General features: G+C 38.2%; 1 protein-coding gene across 2 annotated transcripts in view; it reads right to left on the bottom strand.

Annotated features, from left to right (window-relative positions):
• SMYD3 (SET and MYND domain containing 3) overlaps positions 1-25,012 on the bottom strand; it is a 395,935-nt gene that overhangs the window by 344,270 nt on the left and 26,653 nt on the right. For both annotated transcript variants that reach the window (XM_014950576.1, XM_014950578.1), the window contains exon 2: positions 6,099-6,162. In XM_014950576.1, coding sequence (XP_014806062.1) covers positions 6,099-6,162 — 64 coding nt within the window. The remainder of the gene's footprint in view (positions 1-6,098; positions 6,163-25,012) is intronic.

Here is a 25,012-nt window from a genome sequence, read left to right as displayed (position 1 = left end):
CGACCGCAGTGTGATTTCCGTAAATAGCCTCTCAAATCCAAGATTTGTGAAAAAAAAAAATGCTGTTAAGGCTTTCACTTAAATTCCAAAAGTGTACTATAAAAAAAATACAATTTTAGCAAAAAAAAAAAAAAAAAAAAGAGAGAATGGCAGTGCAAGTGCACATCACACCTGCAGACGCTGACATGCTAGTTATAAAGATTACAAAGGCTATCACACATTTTTTTTCTTAAGCTACCGTTAAGTGGGGGAACTGTTTCAGGTAACTAGGTTTCAGCACCAGTAGCATTTGTTCTGTTTCATTCAGGGTGTTGGTTTTTCCCCCGCTTTGGTTTACACATAATAAATAAATTGGACTTTTTAATTTTTTTCAGATACATGTGAGATTTTTTATTTCATTTCTTTTACCCATAACTCTACACAGGGAAAAAATGACACCAAGAAGGCATTAATCCAAATATAGTTAGTGTCACATGCTGTCTGACAAATAAAAGTTAAGTATCTACTGCTGAATAGAATTATTCTTGTCTACAAGAAACAAGGTCATGCTTGTAAATGTCCAGACATCATTCTGTGTAATATAATTATATTGGCATTTTTATCCCACTTAAGCTAAAATTTTCTTTGGAGTAAGACTTTATCTGTCAGATTCTTTCCCCACATAACTGTTGCAGAGAATCTTAAACATGCTAGAGGTGACATCAAAATGATTAATAGCTTACCCAACCAATAAAGCCCTAATGAGATGAAATATGCAGCATCACATAGCATCACATGCCACGCTTCTTTGAGATGTACTCCCACGTGAGAACAACAGTTCAAACACACGCCTTCTGCAAAACAGCGCTTCAGCCAAAACCAGTGCCAAAAAGGAATTAGTCTGACTCCTCTACAGAAGGAGCGCTGGAACGTGGACTGCCATTCCCTTCCTCCCAACTAGCCAGGGAGAGGGGAAAAAGCTCCAAACACATTCAGTATAATGAAATGCAATAATATTTCTTCTAACTAGCAATACAACAAGGGTACAAATTACAGAAGAATATGAAACCATGAAGATTTATGACCCTGGAGAGACATACTTTTAACGTCAGTCTCTAACAGTACTTGTTGGTGGGCTTATATTGATCCCATAGTTCTTCATGTGAGGTTTTCTTAACTGCATATCCTGGCTTTCAGTCAAGGCTTTTATATCCCGTATTCAGCATGAGTATAAATACTGCAGTGCAGAGGTACAACCACATGGTACAACCCTTCTACCTCTCCAACAGGGAAGGTCTTCCAATTTTGCAAGAGATTTTTCCCCTCCTGTTAGAAAGGAACGCTATCAGAAGGAAGCAAAGACAGACAAATAAACAGCGCAGGGCAGTACCCAGCCCTTCTCCTCCTAAGTTACGCTTAGTAACTTAGAAAGAATACCCCTCCTTTCAGCTCCTCCCAAATCACTGTCCCTCAGTTCAAGCAGAATGTATCCCAAGTGCAATTCCTCAGGCTTTATCCAAGTGAAAAGGGTCAGCACTCACATGGTTTAGGAGATAGGGCAGTATACAGCTGTTTACTGGTGGCAGATTGAGAAACTGTCGCCCCAGAACCAGCACCACACAAACACCAATGCATTACTGAGTTTCACTGGAGAACTGGCTCAGGGCATGTGCAAAGATCCCTCACATCTGCCTGCAAGGTCTTGCATGTTTTTTGGCTGAGCTGTTTTGCCAACCTGCATCCATTCTTGACAGGCGTATGCTATCCTTGTCTCCCAGTGCTCCCTATCCCTATGAAAGATCCTAAACCAATGTTTATGAAATGAAGGTTTCCTTTCTCTCCTATGCAGGATCAAAAAACCAAATGTTTCCAGCAGACAAACATGCTAATGAAAAGCGGCTAAAGACTAGAGTTCATAAAATAAATTAAAAAAACCCTAAATCAGCATGGGATATTTTTCCATTGGAAGGTTTTGATTTGTTAAAAAGACATCATTTGTAATTTCCAAAGGATCATTCAAATGGTTAGAGAATTTTATTTATTTTTTTTTAATTAAGCCCTTTGAATAACGTTGATAATAGCACATTCTGAATTCTGCTTGAAATGACTCTCCCATTTGTCAGGGATTATCATCTACATCACTGGTCCCAAATCTATGGGATGCACCAAATTAAGAAATATTGTCAGGGAAGATCACAGCAGTGATTATGAGGAGCAGCAGATGTGGTATGTTTGGAAGGACATCCAGCCAATGTAACAGTGCTAGAAGGCAGCTCCAGGAAATTAGGCGTCAACAAATGGGAAAGGGGTTACAATAGTGAAGTGTTGAAGAGGGGGCAAAAGTCAATGAGGTCCAACTGAAAAAAAAAAAAAAAAAATTAAAAGCAGAAGTTCTACATATACTTGATCCTGAAATCAGAATTCAGTTGAAAAAGGTAAGCCCAAAGGATCTCTTGTGATAAATTGCAGTCCCACTTTTCTAATATTTTTGACGTAAATTAAAGTGGTAAAATTGAAAGCAAACTGCTTCAACTGGAAAAAAAAAAGAAAAAAAAGGGAAATTTTGAAATTTGGCACTACTCACTCGAAATTTTCAATTTTGACATTATGGAGATTTCTACACACTGGAAATTTTAATTCCCATACAGTGGGCTCTGCCCACATATCTCCTTAAAGGATAACAGTTTACAAAATGGAAAATATCTTTCAAAAAACTATTACTTCTCCTATAGGTTAGCCCAAAGACAGTTTTTCTTAACCACCTAACATTTTAAATCAAATTAAGATTTTTACAAGTTATTTTCACCTTTAAAAATGGCTCATTTTGGTACATTCTAACATAGAAATCCCCTGCTGTGTTTACTTTGAAGTTTCGTTCTTCAAGCCCACCTTTATCCTAAACCTCATTCAGCTACTCAGATTAATCTTTTATTTTTTAAAGTCAGATTTTTACATTAATTATTATTTCATTTCATGTATTAAGCAGAAAACTCCAGAAAATTGACAGTTTTTAAGCTAAAGCTAAGTGCTTTCAGTTGTAGGGCTCTCTCACTTTGAGGTAAAATAGAACCAACTTTCTGTTCATTAATTTTACTTCTTAGCTAGACCTCTTCCAACTCTCTGGAATTAACAGCAGATTGTGCAGAAAATGGTTCAGAGTGATAAGACCTGTGTTTATAGTTCATGCCAAGGAACGGTATGCAGAGAGGCTCTTGCTTATTCTTATTGCTATAACAACCAAGGTCAGCTAATTTCATTATTTGCTCCATTGGAGGGTTGGAAACAGAAAAGCGTAGAAGGGTCTCACCTGCGGGGAGGAGCGGTCAGGGCAGGTGACCCAAAACTGACCAACAGGGGTATTGCATCCCATCTGCCCCACGCTCAGAATAAAAATTGAAGGATCAAAGGGTCAGCCCTCCTTCTTCAATGGCTGACATCCAAGGAGGACTTTGCCTGTTCATCTGCTTTTGATGCCAATCTCTGTGTTCCCTACTCCAGTGCTGGAATCCATTCCCATCTGTAGCTGAGCCCAGTTTGGGACTTCCCTACTGCCTGCCCCTGACGTCATCCTGGGAGCTTGATATGGTTTTGCATATATCGTATCTATTTCATTATTCCCTTTTTATTTTACTATTAATATTTCATTAAAGTAGTTTAGTTCCTTCTAAACTCATAAATCTCTTTATCCGTTCTCCTCCTCTCCTTGGAGCGAGAGGTGGGGGGAGAGCATCTGTTGCCCATAATTGGCCAATTCGGTCTAAACCATGACAAGGATTAATTTAATGAATAAAAAAATAATCAAATCATTCTGCACCTAAGTATAAATTTTAAATCTAACCACACAATTTGCATTTTGAAGTTACCTGTAATTATAAAACTAAAATAGTCTGGTTCTGCCAACATTCACTTTTTAAAATGTGCAAACTGCAATTTCATTCAATACCCTGCTGTTTATTTTGTTCAGCAATTAGTTAAATTAGAAGTGCACATATTAATGAATTGCACTAAAGCTACAGAGGCTAAGTAGAGCACAAAGCCTATGGGTTGGCCAAGGAGAGCTTTGCTAACAGCTGCTATAAAACCAGAGCTGCACAGTAGTTTAGCTAGCTTATTAAAAAAAAAAAAAAAAAAAAATCAACTAGAGGACAGTTCTCAAAACCAAACAGATCTGGCTGTTCTCAGTTTTATCTGGATCATCTGTCCTGAGTCAGGAATCCCAATAAATTCACTGTTTTGACTAGAAAATAATGTTTTTTCAGTTATTCTTAATTGCTACCTTATATCACCGGTTATTATATAGTATTAATTAAATATTAATTTATTGATATTAATAGTTCAAGACATTATGTAACAGTAAAGAGACAGCACTTAGTACAGATTACTTTTAGCAGCAGCCGCCGCCTGTCTCGCTGAAATCAACACCTACAGCCGCGGATGGCTTCAAGCACCCGAACCCCAGGGAGGGAAGCCTGCAGGAAAGAGAGCCAAGGTGGCTTCAGACTCTCCAGCGTGAATCCTTGAAGCACATTCACATGGTTGTTTTGTCCAAGGAGAAAGCCCCATTTCCTACCGTCACTGCTACTACAGCGAGCATGGCACAGCGTACTGCATTACACCTTGCAGATGTGCTTGAGCAGGTCAGTGCCAGCACGGTCTCATTTCACATTAGAGACTTGCTAACAGAAACTGTACCAATGACTCCCCTGGCAGATATTTGTTTTAAACTTACTTTGCAAATACTCTGGTCTTTTATATTCTTCAGTCATCTTTTCCTCATGATGTCCCATAATAAATCTACCTGTGGCATTATTATTGATGCTACAGTAAGCACCTAATGTACGTTGCACACATTTGCCATACAATGAATCAAAATGACATATCTTCCTCCTTTCCCTGCCCATATGTTTTAATCCCAAAAAGAAGGGGGTTCTGGCATGTTGAGAACACTGCAGATTATACTAAGGATGAATTGTTTATAAAAACACACGATATGTAAAAAGATCATTTGAACATCAAGGACTTCACTTAAAAAGTTAAATTTGTATACATCAAATAGAGTATCACTACTAGTCTGTTTTGACCATTAGTTGGTTTTCTTCATTTTTCTTTATTTAGGAAAAAAAAAAAAAAAGAAACAAACTAGAGATCACAACACAAAGCTAAGAGGAATCATTTAAAAAATCAAGGGTTCTGTAAGGCAAACCGCATGTTTCATAACTCAGGTGCCTGATCCTCTGCTGTATTAGACATTACACAGTCATTTACCTTTGCATGCCAGCTCAGTACCAAGTCCTGCCAACACATTCTTAAGTAACAATACAAGCCAAATATAAAAGCTAAGGTTTTAGGTTAGAAGACCTTTAAGAACTGTTTCATAGATATTCATAAGCACAACATATTCCGGTTGGAAGGGATGTACAGAGTTCTCTAGTTGCAAAGCAGGGTCAGCTCTGGGGTCAGACCCAGCTCAGAGCTTCATCTAGTGGGGTCTTGAAACCCTCAAAGCATATAGATGACACAAACACCCTGGCCAGCCTGTTCCACCTTTTGGCTGTTCTCAAGGTGACATATCTTTTCCTTATATCCCATGTGAACCTCTCTTCTTTCAACTTAAGCCTGTTGTCCCTTGTCCTCCCATGCACTACTGTGAAGAGCCTTGCTCCATCTTCTTGAAAACCTCCTCAGAGATACAGTTTTGCCCAAGGCTTTCTCTGTGAGCTCTTGACCCATATTTCCTCTTAAAAAAACTGGAATATATCTTTTTTCATGATAAAAATTACTCTTGAAATACAATTTGTTTTACTGCAAAATTGACTTAGAGCCTTCAGTCTACAGCCAGCAAAGCTGAAGAATTTTTCCTCCCCCTCTAACCAAGCACAGCTGAACACCACACTTTTCAGCTTAGTTTTGTCTATTGCACCAATCATAATCTTATATCTGTAACTATAAAAATACTCAAATAAAAGAAGGCATCATGTTTACACACTCTGTTCATAACTACAGATAAGAAATTGCAGTATGGAGGTATGACAATGCACAAAAAGTGTGGAGAACCTGTAAATAAAGCTGTCAAATGCTTATTTTCTTCAACCCTTTAGAGCTGTTATTTTTCATCTTACCTGACAAGATTTACCACAGTATTTAGCAACTTTGCACTGAGAGCACCTCTGCAGATGTTCATTCCTGTTTAGAAAAGAAAAGAAAATCAGTTATAAATACAAATAGAGTTTTGTATTTATCCATCTTACATAACTAGCAATTTTCAAATATTCCAAGGCAAGAAAAATATGTGAAAAACAACAGCAGTCTAAAATGCACTGTTACACAAGAAGAAATTGTGTATGGTTACATTCAAAGCTATATTCACAATCCTTTACTCATATGACTGCTCCTCTGGGGCCACTTTGGGTCAACAGTAAAGATATCATATGCTTTTTTTCCCCTCCGTATAGCTATAAACACTGAGGAGTTTGATTTTTTTAGATAGTTCATTAGATCTGTGCAATACAGCTAGTTAATCGGTTTATTATCTGTCTTGGATCTTGCCTTAAGCAAGCATCACTATCTGTCTTAAGCAAGACCTTGCTGTGAACCTGGAACTGTGACATCAAAATATAACTTCAGAACAGATTCGAAAGTTGATACATCTGCAGAAAGTTCTGTTCTGAGGAAATACTTCTGACTGGAAGACAGTAAGACCAAAATAAAAATTAACTGGGGGGCGTGGGGGTGGGGGCTAGAATAAAAATCCAGTGAAAGATGGAAGGATAACTACCAGTGCTATACATCACAATCTAAAGGTTAAAAGCACCTCCCTGACTCTAGTACCATTTTCTGATGCTTAGTTCAGTTATATGAGTTAAGAAAATACGGAAGTTTTTTAACTTTTTAAACACTAAGAAAATAAATGTGAAAGCACACACAGAAGAAATCTCATACATCAAATACTTCCCTTCTCCATCCTTCTGCAAGGCAAGGAAGGAGCTATGTGTCAGTCACGCCACTTTCCCCTTCAAAAGGCAATTTTAGTAATGTAATTTTATTTTGCTATAGTGCTTTACATTTAGCTAATACCGATTAATTCAGCCTTCCAATTTAATTGGGAGATAACTAAGCATTTAACACAGCCCATTTTTTACTGAAAGGGCAAGTTTAAATGACCAGATGAAGGATCTTTCTCTGCAAGATTTCTGATGTCTGCACATGGTCCTAGGTGTGTTCTTTTCACTCACACTCCCAACTGATGCGGCTAAAACAAGGTGAAATTCTCTGTCTCTGCTGACACCTAAAGAAGAGTCCCCCCATTATACACTCAACTGCTTTATGACATGACCTTTCTTTCTTCATTTACTTATATCACCCAGTTGTCCCCAAATTTTAATTTCTACAGGTGCCTTCAAAATGCTAGAACAATCTCCAAAGGCCACACCCAAAAAAGACAGCATAAACGTGCCCACAAACTTCATTCTAGGACTTCTGGATGATTAATTTAGCCGACTGATTACAGCCATGACACAAAAACTACCAAGAGTAGGGGCAGAACACCAGAAATACCATGGAGCATCCTCTAGCACACCTCTCCTTTCCCTCAAGTCCCAGAAGTTAAAAAGGTAATTTGCTTCTATATTTGTATTTTTAATAATTCAAACATAGCAATAACAGCTTATGCACTATATTAGGACTCTATCTTAGGATACAAGCATTCAGGGAGTTTAGATAACTGCATTGGTCAAAGATTAAGAGGAGTACTAGGTACAGATAATCACAATCAAGCAACCATCTTCATTTCTACTGCATAAAAATCACTGTTCTGTTGCACAATATTTTGTAGGCATTCCTACTAACTACCAGGAGAAAAGTTATAAATATTTCAGATATAAGCACATTTTTCCAGTGCCTTCTTTACCTTCTTACTTGCAAAGCCAGACCCAGAGACTGAAAAAACTAGCAACTATTGGATTCCTATAAACAGAATCCAAAATCTTGTACATGCACAACAGGTTTTTGAGTTGAAGGTGCAATGTCTGAGGATGATTCAGAGTTAGAAACAAGTGTGAAATCGTAATTTTGCCAGCTGGGGAGAGCTGCTTAATTTTCAAGGTTGAGCAATGGCACAATTTTAACCAGCCTATGATAGAGGAGCACATATTTCTGATTCTAGATTAGATGCTCACATCAGAATAATTTTGGGAAGAAATACACGTCAGTGAAAGAACAACTGTAAACTAAAAAAAAAAAAAAAAAAAAAAAAAAAAAGAATAAGAAGAAACAGAAATGCTGTTTGGATCTGCTCATTGATTTGTATATCAGAAGCAGTCCAGGTATAAGTACATGCTCATGAACTATGCATACAAATGCTTTCCCACCAAGACAAGTTTTGACACATCTTTTATTACTAAGCAGCATGGTGTATCAAGGACATAAAAGAATCATTTAGAAGAAATCCACACCCTCTTTCTAGATATTTCACAATCAACAGGATAGATTAAAACTTTTCTGAAGCTAGACCTTTTAAATTACTGAAAGACGACAGTACTAGGACTTCAATCTGTTCAGCTATCGCTTTATCTTTCAAGTCTGCCAGTGAACCATTCACATCATCGCAGGCAACATTACTGCTAAAAGTCTGCCTCCTTATTTAGAACACAAAAAGAAAGCCAAGCACCCAGAACTTCGGTTTGCTCTTCAGCTTCCCACACGCATGGCCGCAGCCCTTGAGATGCTCACTCTGCAGCCTGTCCCTGTGGTCCTTTACAGGTCTGTTTTACACAGCTATACAGAATCACAGAGGTCAGGAAGGAGCTTCTAACCTCTCTGTTTCTAGATATGTCCTTTGTATTCAATATTCTACACCCATGCTAGCAGCCTCTATCAAAATTCTCTTCATCGTTATACAGTACTATCTGAATGACTAAGTACACACCCTGCTGCAGAATGAGCAAAACCGTTTGGAAGGCAGACTCTTTTTGTTCTAAATGCTATTCATAAAAACACAGTAACGAGTTAGGACTTAGATAACGGAGCATTTACAACTTCAATCCCATACACGTTAAAGTACCAAAAAGTCTCAGCAGCAACAAGTAAAACGCAGATTCCCAGCGCAGAGTAACTATAACTTCCTGGAGCCAGAATTTAAATAAATGAATGCCCGTAACTATCAGAAGTCTCTCATATAGATTTTACATTCTTCCATCAGAAGACTAGATCTGACAGTCTTAATATACTGCAAGCATTCCTTGCCTTGGTATACCTCTTGATATTTTTCCAAGAAATGCCAGGATTTACTGGAAACAGTGTTAAATCATCAACACGTATTCATTCTTTCTTTTGTAAAACAACTAGTGGACCTGTCACCACAAAACACCAAACTCCTTCAGCACCTACTGAAGTTTCAATACTTTACAGGATTATTTCTTCGTATTCTTCATCCCTAACAGTTAATGATGCTGCAGCAACACATACAAACACCAAAATCTAAGAACCATCACTCAAAACCTGGATTTTTGCCAAACTGACACTACCAGTCAGATTATTTGAATAAGGTGACTCCTGCTGGCACCGTATAATGAATGAACTACCCATTCATCTTTTGGGGTTTCTTTGAATGACAAGCAGATGTAGAATGCCTGTTACAGAGCTGAATAGTAAAGCTACTGGTAAAATTGTTGGGTTTTCTTCCAATCCTCTCCTCCCTCTCGGACTAAAAAAAAAAAATCTCTTTGAGATTTATAGCATCTATTTATCTTGCTACATGACATTTTAAACATAAACCAGCATGATCTAAAACACTTAATCTGAATATAAAGAATTCAAGAATAAGATTCATGTATTTTAGAATGTTTTAAAAAGTGAGACAATTTTCCTAGTTTATTCCTGTCCTTCTCAATATTTTATTAATGTTATGGGCTTTATTGAAACATATTTGAAGTCACTGTCAAGTACTCCCATGCATTTCTCATTACCTGTAAACATCATCTGGAGATAGTATCAGGTTACTCACAGGGTATCTACTGCATCTTGCCTAATGTGACTAATTTCATAGATGAGAAAATGCACAGAATTTCATCTAATGCATTCAGTAATACCTTAATCTCTGAAAAGGTTTCTGCCACAATAGAAAAAGAAAGATAGATGCAGGAATTGAAAATAAATTATTAATTTTCCAATAGAGCTCCAACAAGATTCTCCAAACGATTACAACCCCTTATGAAATAGCAAGCTCAAGTGAGGATCTTATCCTGTACTAAAAAAAATCCACAAAAATAAAGTAAGCAGAGATTGTCAGTTGCCATCTAGCATAGTGTTACAGTCAGGTGAAGAATCTTTACCCAGAGGAATTTGGGTATTACTAAATCTTTTCATCATTATTATCTACAAACACTATTCACAGAACAAGCTCTCCCAATGTGTATTGAGCAGAGAAAAAAATAAACCCAAGTATATAGGTGGATGAGGAAAGTCTCATGGGACAGGAGACTAAAACCTGTGACCTAGGGAAAAAACTAGTAAAACAGTTCAACTGGAAGTGGCACACACATCCTCCCCAGCAAAATAACTCTGTTTCTTTTGGCTTTTTTTAAAATTCCTTTTTGTTAAGGGTATAAGAAGACTAGAGCACTATAAGGAGAGAGCTGGCGATGAGCACTGAAGCAGCCAAAAATTTATGGGAAGGTGCTCCCAAGTATAAGTTTCAGCCTGGGAGACAGCCAGAAAACACAGGGCTAAAATCCTAAGAAGAATGTGCCAAGTCTGAATCACAGAATGAAGAGGTTGACGAGGGTTTTCCTGGACTCTCAGGTCCTATCAGAGCCACACTCACACTCTCACAACATACAAAACATGTGCCCTTTTAAAAACATCACAAAATACTTCTGTTTCCCAGGAAGGACCTAATATAATTTTAAAAACCACAACAAAACCCAACCAAATACAATTAGACTACTTAATTTATAATGAAAATGCATCTACACTTCTCTGCTGATTGCATGCACTTGACTTTCAGCCCTACTCACAAGATAAGTGTCAGATATAAGAGAACATTTGATTACCAGACTGCACTCAACACTCCGTCCTATGCAGTTTATTCACACTCCTGCTTCTGCCACAGCTTGCAGGACAAAAGGGCAATCTCACACAAATCCCTTACTGCATTTCTGTTGTTGATGTTTTTCAGTTAATAATACTGTAATATATACCTATAACAAAAGAGTGTCTCTTTGAGACGCATGTCACATTGAACTAATTTCCTGAACAAATTCTTAGACCTCTGCGATTCAGTCGAACATGTCAAGTGCATAAAGTCTACTTGGATTTTCTCATGCATGTGCATTTCAGACCTGTCACAAAGTGAAAGCAATCAATACCCACAATAAGCAAATATGTCATTCATCCTTTTACTAATATTCTTCTGTCTTCCAATAATAAAAATAAAGATGTGAATAGCAAACATCCATTTTAAATTTGGTAGATCTGAGAGCAGAGGGGTTATGTTAAATGCATTTACAGCTTACTTTCCTCACCTCTCTCCCAGCAGAAGGATAACACAGTACAGCAGCACAGTTGGTCCCCAGCTGTTACACCGCTGCTGACCCACGTGGGCATCAGGCAGTGTGGGTTGGAGAGCATCTCCAGCGTACCAAAAGCCACAGCATGGCTCTGGGGACAAGGACAGAGAGTGCTGGGGGTCAGGCAGCAGCAACCCCAGCAACATCCCAAATCCAAGCCCTCGGCATGCAATAACCCTCCAAGGCCAGTGAGCTGTGCTCACAGAAGGGGTTCCCAGCCCCTCTGGTGCCCTGGGTGCTGACTTGGGGGAGCTTGGTATGCTCAGGGCTTCTCCTCTGCCAGGGCCCTGAACCTGCTCTGAAACTGCAGATCAGCTGGTGGAGGGGAAGCCATCCTCCATTCACTCTACAGCCCACAGCCTCTGAAATAAGGCTGACGGGGTTTTCTGCTCTAAGCTTATTCTATACACTCTTCTCTGGTGCCATGTAACCTGTTGGGTCTTGGCAAACAAGAGTTCAACAGGTAAGAAGCCTTTGAAATCTGCGTTCGTAAAAAGTCATGCAAAAATCTTCCATATTTTCAGACTTCGTTGTGTTGAGCAATTAAATGAATTATATTTTTTATCTGAAGAGCAGCACTGGGGAGAAGTAGCTTTCTGAGAAGCAGCAAGAATGACAAATATTTAAACAATAGTAACTACAGCTGACCATCAATGATCAGAGTCACTTATTCAAGTGAGAACTAAGATCTTTTATATAAGAAAAACACACCTACTTTATTTCCCAAAATAACAATTATCTGCTTTATACCTACACATACTACAGAAGTGGTAAACAAAACACCTGGCCCATGGCAAAAGTTTAGTTGAGGTATTTAAACTCACAAGCCTCCCACCTACAAACACAAACAAAAATACAGGTTATTCAGGATGACTTCCCATAATTTAAGTCTTGGGTTCTTAAGTCTCACTTGCCACCATGAATGCTGACATTCAATGCTGGTTTCTGTAATTCTTGTTACACCCAGCCATATATTTAACACCCTGAAACCTTTCTGGATACATTCTATATGGAAAAAAAAGAATTCAAATAGATGAGGGAAGAGAGAGGATCCTTCTGCTTACAACAGGCATCGGTTCTGTTGAGATTCACTTATATGTAGCCAATTGTATTGCTCATAACAGCACGTGGACAGGCCCCCACAACCTATCTCTGTAGAGAGCACAGGGGGTGATCAAAAGAGAGAAAATAAATATGCTGTAAAAATAAAACATTAAACATCTTTGCTTCGCCACCTGGCGGAGTCTGTGCCCTTTGTTGCCGCATATAAAAAAAAAAAAAAAAAAAACTTTATTTGGTTTTAAAGTATGCAGCAAATAGGTCATGAACACGCTGGGTCATACAACTTCAGCTGACAGGAGGTTCTGGATGGCATTCTTTATCTGTTTTGGTGCGTTAGATATTATCTCCCTTAATCTTTTTCTGCATCTTGATTTTTCTTCTGAAGAATACCTGGTCTGAAAATTATGAAAAACATTTTCTAAATTAAACCTTGTTATGGCCTACAGTCATTTTGTCATTCCAGTATCATCTTTTCTGACAATTTATGTTGGGTTTTTTGCTTTTTCTTCTTTTGGTGGACAAAGGAGCCAAAATCAAGGTAGGAAAAACCAATAGAAAGACATCTAAACAGTAGATTTTCATTTATTCTTACATAAAAGCTAGTCGTTGTGTTCATGCAATGATAGCAGCATTGCTAGATTATGATAAGAAAGTATTTATTTTTCAAAACTTCTTTGCACTATATCCAACACTTACAGAATGGTGTAAGATTCTTCGCTGAAACTGAAAAGTTATCCCGAGCCACAAAGAGACGATTCTCCTTCAATTAAACTGAAAAAAACCCCTCACGTTAATTTTCAGAAAATAGAGTCAGTAGAAGTGCAGTGTTTATTCTGAAGCCAAGAACAGAATCATACACCTCTCCATTAAGCCAGTAACTGATAAAATGCTTCAGACGCAATGCTTTCCAATAAAATTAGTGAAGGAAGTTATAAGAAAAAATACCTTAAAGTATGGCACTCAAACAGGCAAGAAATTTAATATTACCTTTGAATTATATTTCTTCATTCAATATTTACCTATGATCCTACCTATACAAGGAAAAGCAAGAAAATCTCTCAACTGAAAACCAAGAAAATACTTCAGAAGTAATTTCAGTAGAACAAGGCCCTTTAACTGAACATGTTGTTCAGGAGAAGTACTCAGCATCTCCCAAAACAGTACCCTTTTATTCTAGAAGACAGATTAGCTTTAGAATAAAATACCTTTTACGTTTATACATGTGTATAGATATGTACACATGCATAGTGTGTGTGTATATATACACGCACACTTTATCAACATGCATGATGAATAAAACAAATGCCATCACAACAGAGATCAATAGTTGTGTGGAAATACTGTAATTATCCTCTCAGCGAAACTCACAGCTATCCCCCACTGAGAGCACTGAAGCAGAAACACAGCAGAATTTGGCTCCAAAAGCACAAGGTAACTACTACAAATTGTCTCCTATGCCTACTTGCCCTAAAAAGCTAATTTGACACAATTTCCCTCAAATCAAGTCCATCTCCAGTGTTTGCCTGCAGTCAGCACGACAACATGCCTCCAGCAATTTCAGGCTTAAACAGATTAATTTCAGTCACACAATACTTTCATTCCACCTTGGGATTTTAATCAAAGAAAAAGCCAAATACTGAGGAAGAGTAAGATTATATAAGATTATATTTCATCACAATATGAAAAGGTCACATCTCTAACTTACAAACACATAAAAAAGCTACATGCAATATTTTTAAATGCTCTTTTCAGGAACATGTGGTTACAATCCAATGAAGCCAAGTATATAAAAACATCTGATCTTTCACTTTTCCCTATAAAAATGATAAAGTCTTTGTTCATTAACCGGCTGTATGTCCAAGTATTTTGTTTCTTTGACCTGAAATTCACTGTTCCACAAAAAGAAAGTTGTTACTGTAAAATATCATACTGCTGTAAATATTTACATCCTGCTAGCATTACCTCCTGGATCATGTGGATCTATGATTTTCAGTGAAATATAAACCCCTCTGACCCTCTCAGAGAAGAATATCTTCATCAGCTTCTTTCTTTCTTAGCTCCTTTCCCTTATTGACCTTGTATTTTTTTTTTATAAAAAATTTCAGGCAAAAAACTCAAACAGATATAGCAACACAGCTGGACTCAAAATAAGCTGTGGTGCATTTCTTTTTGTAGATTTAGAACTGGGTAAGGATGATGTACATCCAAATGGCAGAAAGCAAATGAGGGTACACAAGTTAATAAGCACTCCTGCAGCTACATGTGCAGTGAAGACTCACGTTGCTTTCAACGCCTCTGCTAAATATTCCACTGTAACAAGCACACAAATACAATGGCTGAACTGTGTGGTGGCATTTGTTCACTGCTTGCTTGCTTTTGTCCCCACTTCATTTTGTGTCAGTGCCCCTACAGAAGCAGGACAAGGTCCCGAATCTGTTCCTTGCTCAACACTCTAAGAGTGTCACAGCCATTGTGGAGCTGGCCAAGATGCTGCAACTGCTGATCTGAGAAAGCCTCTGCAGGACTGCAGTTCTTCCCACTCCAAAATAAACAGCCAAGGAAACCCATAAATAAGTTCCACATCACCAAATACTTACTTTCTGTACTCTGGTGACATCCAATGGCTAAAAGCGTAATAGATATTTCCTCAATTTCAAACATTAGTTATCCACGTTTGCCTTTTCCACTTCACAGAGAAGCAAAAAAAAAGTCAAAAGAAATGCCTCTATAACCATAGTAACACCCATATATTTTCAGAAAAAAGGTAATCATAATTTAACAGCTGAGAGTACTAGTCTTAATTTACCTCAGTCCATTATACTTACTTCCCACTCATTATACTCACCAATTGGTAAGCAAGCAAAACCTATACAGCATTCATGGTTTCCAAGTTTGTCAATTTCCAACAGAAAGGTCTTGAAAAAGAAATTGACCCAATTCAGAATTGTATTTTAGAACCCTATGTCATCACTAGCTTCAGAACAAGCTTTCCTGGTGAAGAATTGTGTTTGACCTGGGAGGCGAGTAACCCTGAAAATTTCAGTAGTATTAACATTCTTGAAGATATGCACATGGTTAGGCATGGCTGCAAATGGCAGCCCTCTCTCATAAACTAGTACTGTTATTAGTACTGCTATGTCTCTAACTGTAGCCAATACCTTCATAAAAGAGACTTATTTCAACCGATGAAGTATCTGAATAATTTAGTGTCTCCCAGAAATCGCTCCTTATTTTAGAGAGGGAGCACAGATAATACTTGCAAAAAATTTTTGGGTAAATTCTGTTGGAAATGAAAAATGGAGATAAAATGTGGGTAGCTTTCAGAATTTAAATAATTCTTAAACTAACTTTGTTCAATCTTTAATTTTTAATACATGATCCCATATTTTTTTTAAATGAAGCCTTCTCCATTTGCAGCTCAGTTTATCACACAATATAATAGTGATCTTGCATTAACATGAGATAACCAAGTGCTTTTTAAAAATCTGAAGTTTTTATTTTGATTAATAGAATCAATTTCTTAATTAAGTCCTGGGAATGTCAAGATGCACTGTTCTCCCTCCTAGGTACCTACACCTAGTTACCAGTTCTATTTTTTTTTCCTTACCACAGCATGCCATAGAGAATGTTGAAAGAAGGAGGAGCTGCCAAGCCATAATATTTGTCATAAGATAAGAAATTGTCATTGACCTTCCTGCTGATTTGTCCCAATCACGACGCATCAGTGCACACATTTTCATTTCAAAAATTGTCACTGATATGAAAAAAAGCTTCAAAGAGGCATAGACACTGTAAGGAGGTTTGAACAAATACGGAGAATCACAAATTGATATGGATTCGCCATGGATTTTGCGCAATTATCCAGTTAAAATTGTTTTTCATGTTCCAGAAAATACTACCTTTACACCACTATAAGTCTTCAGTTAAATCTCATTTTCTCCATGGCCAAGAAACATGGGCCTTTAATCATTGTACTGTAGCTTCAGCAATGGGTCATGAGTGAAATCAGATTATTTGTTTCAGTTCAACAACCATGGAATGAAAGTTTGCAGGGCACAGTACAAGAAAATGAGAAATATGTTATTCCTTATTTGCAAAGCAAGAAAGCAAAGGTTTATTGTGATGGGCAAACACTGGGAGAGAGATAGAGTTTTTGTTAATGTATGTCAGTGCTGATATGGTTTAAAGATATCAGTAGAAGTTAAATAATCAACAGCAATGCTCCGCTTTGCAGAATAAAAGAAATGCCAGCAGTACTTATTTGAAAAACATGAGCTTCTGGTAATTTCTAAAGTCAACCATGTCCCAAATCAATGAACTGAAAAAATGCGTGGGACGGAATGATCCATCACAATCACAGTTTCTTAAAAACTTCACTTTCATTAAGATTGCAAAATGAAAAGACTTCTTCAAGCGTGCACATGTATATATGTATATATTTTTACACACATATACAACCTCTCTTGGCTTTCTTACTCCTATTCTGAATTTTTCATCTCCTATTTGCTGCTTCCTCCTGTGTCTCATGAAAACACGACACACAAATTCATCACCTTTCCTCAATATCCACCACCACCCCTGCAGTAACACAATGTAACTCAGAGAGGTTCCTCACCAGATTGGGCACCAGCCCCCTTCAACAGCTCTGCTGTCACACACGTGAGTGGTTCGTCCATATTAGCAAGGCTGGTGCAACATCAGTATGATCTACATAAACGCTATTATATGCTTATTTATATGTTTGAATGCTGATCTCTATTCAAGCTTTACATCTGTATCAGAGACTTTGCTGTTATGAATGGAGGGAGAGACAAGTGTTCTGCTGTGCGTGCTTCACTAAAAAACATTACAGAACACCAACAACTTTAAGTAGCTCATGTTAAGCCCCCACTGTTGTTACATGACTGCAATAGGTACTCAAGTTAAAGCTGATTTGAACATTTCTTATAAAAACATTAACATGCATTAGCTGTAAATAAGAGGTGCAGAGAAAGTTCTGCTCTGTGGGCCAGCTGCAAGAACAAGCACCTTGCAGCCCAGGAGGCAAACACCTCACCTCTATCCTTCTGGTTGCTTGGGCTGTGCAGAAAATACTCGCTGAAGCGGTTTTTGGTTTTTTTTTTAAGGTCTCAACACAAAAAGCAAAGTTGAATTGTCAGTATAAAATATAAAAGATACAGGTTTAGTTTTGCATTTGAGGATTTTTGTCTTGTTTCGTTTTAATCAAGTGTTTGGCTCCTCTGTTCACTTAAACTGGGATTATTCTCAACTAGTAAATGGATTGAAGCCTCTGACTAATTTCACACAGATCATTAAGACAGCTAAAAGAACCCAAATCACACCTACAATTAAAGCTGAATGTAAGAACTTGACATGAAAAGACTCTACATCTCCTTTTAGTGGACTCTTCAAAACCCAAAGAATTTGAAACCGTCTGAAAAAGAGATCTGCTATTTTTCAGTAAATGCAGCTACCGATAGAAACTTTCACTACCGATAGAAACTTTCACAAAACCTGAAAAGCTTGCGTTTATGCTATATTTTGTGCTGTGATTCTGCCAGATGTTTCCAAACTAAACCACTTTGAATTGGGAGAGCATACAGAAGACATTGACACAGAATAATTTGCTGATTCAGGACCGCATGTTTGCACTTCATATAAAGTTACTTCTTCATCCAATTTGATAAAAACTTTCCAGCATGATACTTAGGTTGTTGCACTGCTGAAGATGAGGCCTTCTGTGGGAGATAGAAAACCAAGGCTCTGACCATTGCATTCATTTAAAACAAAAAGAAAAAACCAAACGTACGTGTATGTGTGTGTATCTCTATATATAATCTCTACAAGTTCAGATTCTGTTTGAGTTTTTTGGTCAAAAAAAAAAAAACAACCAAAATCCAAGCATGATAAGCCAAAGACTGATGGATCAATCACATATACACAAACACAATGCTTTTAAGTGATTTTTCTGTATTCCTCATCCTAAACTACGGGTTGGGTGAACAGCAGCAGTGTCTCACCTCGTAACAGACAGCAGAAACTCCTTAACCTTCCTGACTGGAAAAATGCAAGGTTTGTATTTTCAGAGACTTTTAAAATCCTTGGGTGGAAATCTGGATTAGTGCATGTTTGGTATTAATTGTTCTTGTAAAACTCATGAACCTTGAAAATGTCTGTGAACGTTTTAAGCTAAAATATGGACTGAGCTTCCAAGACTAATTTGTGCTGGCAATGTTCAAGACAGAATTACAAACAGATGTTCTAGGTCTGTCTGAAAAACTAAGGGATTTGGGGATAAATGTCTTCTGAACGATGAATTATATTGCCAAAATAAATAAACACGCAGTCATCTGCTAAAACTAAATTTATATAAACACATAACTCCAAACCAAAGTATATATCCTATGAAAATACTGAACAGATTAACACAAGCTAAGCAGTGCCAAGACAGTTGTTTTGGGACACTAAAAGAACATGCTGCAACTCTCTTTTAGAGTAAAAATATGATATACTTAATCATACCATCACATATTAAAAAAATACAGTGGGGGGGGAGAACAAGAGACTTGGACTCCAAAAGAATTAAGAATGAGTGACTATCAAAATCAGAGCCTTAGCTAAGGATAAAAACAGGTAACAGGTTACCACTTAAGTAACAATTTTACACAGCCTTACAAGGTGCTTTATTTTCTCAGGGACACTGACTTTGAAGACAAAGCTCTTAGAAAAATAAAGTAAGAGGAAGTGCAAATACTTTAGAATGCTGGCAAGAAAAAATAAATCCTAAATGCAGTACATCATTACATTTAATTTGTGAAGTATTAAAATAACATATTAAGTGTACCCTAAACTAATTGCAAACAGACAAATCGGCAGAATAAAGCGTCTTGGATCTCTTCTACTGTTACAATTTGCTTATACTGTGTAATTACTAAGAAATACCACAACTCTCATAGCTATGACTTGAAGAAACCAATTAAGTTCCTGAATACTTATTTGATTCAGAGTTAAAACTGTTTAAGCACATTTTCCAAGATGACATCTGTTCATGAAAGCAAACTTAGGATGCATACATCGAAAACATTTACACGTTAGCATTTTCTAGTGGAAAACATGTCTGTTGGATGAGTGGACAGCTGCAGGTACAAATACTGGATAAAGGAAACTACTTAATGAAGGGAGGAAAATCACAGATTCCTGGGAAAGAGAACTAGTGTTTTCTCCAGTGCTGCATCCTGAGTCCAGAAGACAAAACTTACATAAGTACAATACCATCACCTTGCTCAGCAACAGACTTTGCTTCGGACTTCGCTTTGGCAGTGAACTGCCAAAGCTGCCCCTCATGAATCCCAGACCCTGGACACAAGGGGGATGGTCTGGAGAGACCACTACTGAGGATAAAGATCTGGGAGTCCTGGTAGATAGCACACTTTCTGTGAGCCAGCAATGTGCCCTTGCTGCCAAGAGGACCAATGGAATCCTGGGCTGCACAGGGAAGAGTGTGGCCAGTAGGTCAAGGCAGGTCATTCTCCCCCTCTACTCTACACTGGTGAGGCCACAACTGGAATACTGCATCCAGTTCTGGGCCCCCCAGTTCAAAAGGAACAGGGAACTACTGGAGAGTCCAACGTAGGGCAACTAAGATGATTAAGGGATTGTAGCACCTCCCTTACGAGGAAAGGCTCAAAGAGCTGGGGCTCTTTAGCCTGGACAAGCGAAGGCTGAGGGAAGACCTTTTTATGTTTACAAGTATCTAAAGGGCGGGTTGAAGGCTGTTGGAGCCAAACTCTTTTCAGTGGTTTCCAGCAATAGGACGAGGGGCAACGGGCACAAGCTGGAACATAGGAAGTTCCATTCAAATATAAGAAAAAACTTCTTCATGGTGAGGGTGACGGAGCACTGGAACAGGCTGCCCAGGGAGGTTGTGGAGTCCCCTTCTCTGGAGATCTTCAAGACCTGCCTGGGCAATCCTGCTTTAGCAAGGGAGTTGAACCAGATGATCTCTAGAGGTCCCTTCCAACTCTGACAATTCCGTGATTCCCTTGTACCACTGAAGTCCTTGACAAAGTTTCCACCGACTACACTACTGCAGGGTCAAGACAGCAGTAGGAAAACAAGTTACACAATTGAGTCAGTTTCTTCTACCAAGGACTGCTCTCCTCTGACCAGTGAAAAAGTAAATTAGCATCGACGCCAAAATCATCATCTCCAGGTTTCAGGTCAGATGAGAGTAGATCAACTGTGCATTAATGCACTGCAAAAAACCACCACCTGATGACGTTAGGTGAGGCAAACAATGAGGGGCATTTATGAGCTGCAGCCCCTTGTGCTATGATCTGACTGAAACCAGCAATCAACCCAGCAAGTCTAAACTTTCAGGAAGTCATTCTGCAGCACACGTTCAGATCTACATTTTGTAACAAAAACAACTCAAAACCTTAATTTGGGAAAAAACCCTTCTAGAAAAACTTCAGCACTAATGGAAAGCTGTTTTGGTGATTATTTTTCATAAATTAACCATCTACACAATGATAGCCAGGAAGTAGTCTGTCCTCCAAATTTAAGACTTACTGACATGTCTGTTAGTAACAAACATGTAACTAACACTACAAGCACGTGTGATTCAGGGACCAGGAAAACAAAGGAAAGGAGAAAAAGCGGGTATAGATTAGACCAGCCTAAAGGGAGCTTTCTGAAGATTTTCAATGCAAATTAATAAACAAATTTTGTGGAGACCATTCTGAGGACCCCTTGTAATTCCAAGGAGAGAGCAGCATGTAGCTGTGGGAAGATTGTTACACCACAACTCAGCATGGGAGATCCCAGAACCATGGATGTCACCACATCCCACCTCTTGTCCAAAGCAGGGCTGACTTCAGAGGCTGAACACGTGTAACACAACCAAATATTCTGCTTAAATGTATTACTGAAAATGCCACAACCTTCAATTCTACTGGTCTTACTGAACATCTATATATCCATCCCTCTGCACTGAATTCAAACCATCTATTTGTAGTGGTGAGTAGCTACAACATGAGTTGTGTCACCAATTCCTTTCAGTTACACCCAAGAGCCTCTGGCACTCAAATTGCCATCACTGGATGGCTGGATCCAGTTGGATCCAGCAGTGAGCACAGAGAATCAAGAGTGAATATAGAAGAACAGAGCAGGTCACACTCATGAGAGCTACTGAAATAGGTCATTATTTAGCATCAATAAGCATAGGTCATATACATCACCTGAAAATCCAGTTATTTCTGAACTGGAATCCAGAACTTTCTGAACAGAAACTGTCTGAAGATTCAATAAAGGAACACTGTATCAAGTATACACCACACATTTTCATGGTCTCTTTCCACACAACAAAAGAAATAAATCTTTTGCTAAAAAACCCACCAACAAACCAACCAAAAAAAAAAAAAAGAAAAAAGCACCAAAAAAAAAAAAACCAACCCAAACCCAAACCAAAAGAAGAAGCAAAAGAAAAAAACTGGGGATGTCAGGGATGAACAGATAGCAAAAGAGGTAAACTAACACCACATATGGCCCTTATTATAAAAAAAGTATCAATGAACACACTTTTAAAAAATAATAATTTGGTATCTATATATAGCATAGATTATTTGATTTTATGTTATATGGCCAGGAAGCTTACCACATTTAGAATACAAACCCAAAATGCTTGCAATAACCCACTGGGTATAAAACTTAATAAATGTTAACAACAGGTCGATCACTTAGCATTCAAGAACTACACAAATACCATTTAAAAAAAATACAGTAGTTCTTCCTCTGCTGAAATGATTAAGGAAGTCCATCTGAAAGAGGATAGGATATCCATATACGACGATAACCTTTCGACTTCGTGGCAGAGATTCCTCCATCCATCATACCAAAAGCAAAGGAAAGGTTATACAGGTTAATAGATACAGAATATCCATGACTGACTTCTATATTTCACTACACACACAATATCCAATGATCACTGAGCTGTTGGAAAGTTTGTACGAATCAATGTTTTCCTGTTCAAGACATCAAACCATGAAGACAAATTATAATTCTACAAATTCTCACAATACATAATGCTAAGACAGTATCTGTTTACAACCACAAGCAGAGGACAAGCATATCCTTAACTTTAAAGGCTCAAATGTCAGTGACAGCTCAAACAGAAGATACCAGCTCAAAACCTACATTCCCACATTAAAAGTTATATTTTCCAATACAGTATTTGCAATTATGCAAGACAGCTTTCTGCCTAAATCCTCCTCCTCCCCTCACTTTGATGGGGGAGGAAATACTTTATTTTCTCCCCTGCAGCTGATTGCTTGTAGGTTTGATTTTTATTAGAGGTCTAGGTTTTCACACACTGAGCAAATGAATCTCTAAACAAACAAGTACAAATAAATTTCACTCATTTCATTGTTTTGAGTTCTGTGCAACAGAAGGCTATTTAGCACAAACCTGGAAAATGCACTGGATCATTGTCATGAATTTTTGAGAATTTTTAAGTACTGTGGCATTTCTGAGCAATACGAACTCCTTAACAGTGGGAGTTCATTTGTTTGGACAGCAACAAAACAGAAAGTGAAATAAGCAACAAGGTAAAAATGCCAAGCAGAGTGCAAGGAATTAGGCAAAGCTGACAGGAAAACCACGCAACCTTTGAAAATCCAAACTCAAAAGAGGCCAGGAGCAGTGATTTAGGGGAAGAGCTACAGCAGTTCAACAGTGCCCTGGCAGCAGACGAGCATTTGCAGAGAAAGGAGACCTGGCCTGCCTCAGAACAATGGCACCAGCACCCCTCTCTGCCTGTCCACCACTGCTTAGTGTGCAAATACCAGAAGAAATGCATGGAGCAGCACACGCAGACACACACACCCTGCTCACCGAGGCCATGTTGTCCCTCCCATGTCCACAGGAGCAATTTGGTGCTCCTCAGATTTCTTTTGCAACCACTGTGGCCACAAAATCCTTTTATGTGCCTGAGGCTTCAGTGAGCTCAAACACCAACAGCATCACCAAGCCTTGCCAGTGGCACTGGTATTACACAGGAGGTAGGAAGGCTACATTTTGTGCTACACAGGGAATTGCTTTGAAGGAAAACAAATCCAGCTAACTTGTGAAGATTTGGAACTTAATGGAAGATGAACTCTAGAAAACTCTCAAGTCACTTGCAGATAGTCTTTTTAGGCATTTTATCTCATCTCATTTGTATGTTATCCCATTATGTACTTTAATAAAATTTGGCAAGAAAATCTTCCAGCAAAATAACAGTTGAGCTGTATTTGCATGCCCCGCAGGAGTCACACAAAGACCGATGCTCTATTAATGTATATAAATGACTGCCTGAAGGTTGCACAGATGCTCCACTGTGCATCTGCACTGATGATGTGGTCATTTTGAAAAGCCCTTTCCCAATCTGTTACAGAATACCTTTTCCTAGTTTCCTGACTTAGGGAATAAGCTTCACCATAAAATGGCTTACTGATAATTGCCTCATGTTCAATCTGTTATGAATAAAATGCATGATACTCCTGCCTCACTTTGAGGAACAGTTGCACATAAAGCAGTTGGAGAACTGACAGTAGCATTTAGGTAGATGATAAACACAGCAATTTAATACACTTTAGACCTTGCGCTTTGTTTCTTCTATGTAAGTCATGTGGCTTTTAACAGCTGATAAATTTTCCCTTCCAACATGGCTCCAACCATACTGCCTGTGAGCACTAATTATGGAATAATCAATGTTAGCCCATACTCTTTGCTAAATGGTTTACAAAGAATGAATAATAAAAGCCTACTGCAAATGGAAACAGATTACCTTATTATCATAGATTCTGGGTCTGATTTCAACCATTTGCTATCAAAGATAGAAAGAATTAATCCACAGTAAAACTTCTTTGCTCTCTCTAGTCAGACAGAAGCAAGAACTGGGCATTTATTGCTTATGCATACAGGATTGAATGCAAGAGTTGTCAAAGATAACCTTGATCTAGCAGCCAGATGACTAATAACCATAAACAATTTAAAGACAATTTAAAATTGTCTCCCCTTCTCTGGAGATTTTAAAGACTCGCCTTGATGCAGTCCTGAGTAATGTGCTCTGGGCAATCCTGCTTAGCAGGGGAGTTGGACTAGGTGATCTCTAGAGGTCCCTTCCAACTCTGTCAAATCTGTGAATCTGTAAAATTTAAGATCACAGGGACAGAGAATTGTTGCATACATCACGGCTATTTCCACATTTGTGTCCAATGATTTGCCATTACCCAGGAGCCAAAAATGTCCCCTATAACACACGCAGCTGCAACAATACAGAAGAACATTACAGCAAACCATAGCACTGACCATACCCAGGCAAGTATTCAGTAGTTTGGTTTTTAAAGCACCTTATCACTAGTCTCAAA

This window comes from Calidris pugnax, unplaced genomic scaffold, assembly GCF_001431845.1.
Source record: "Calidris pugnax isolate Ruff unplaced genomic scaffold, ASM143184v1 scaffold24, whole genome shotgun sequence".
In the NCBI taxonomy this organism is placed as follows: Eukaryota; Metazoa; Chordata; class Aves; order Charadriiformes; family Scolopacidae; genus Calidris; species Calidris pugnax.
Note: the sequence above shows the minus strand (reverse complement) of the source record. Positions and strands in the feature narration are given on the sequence as shown.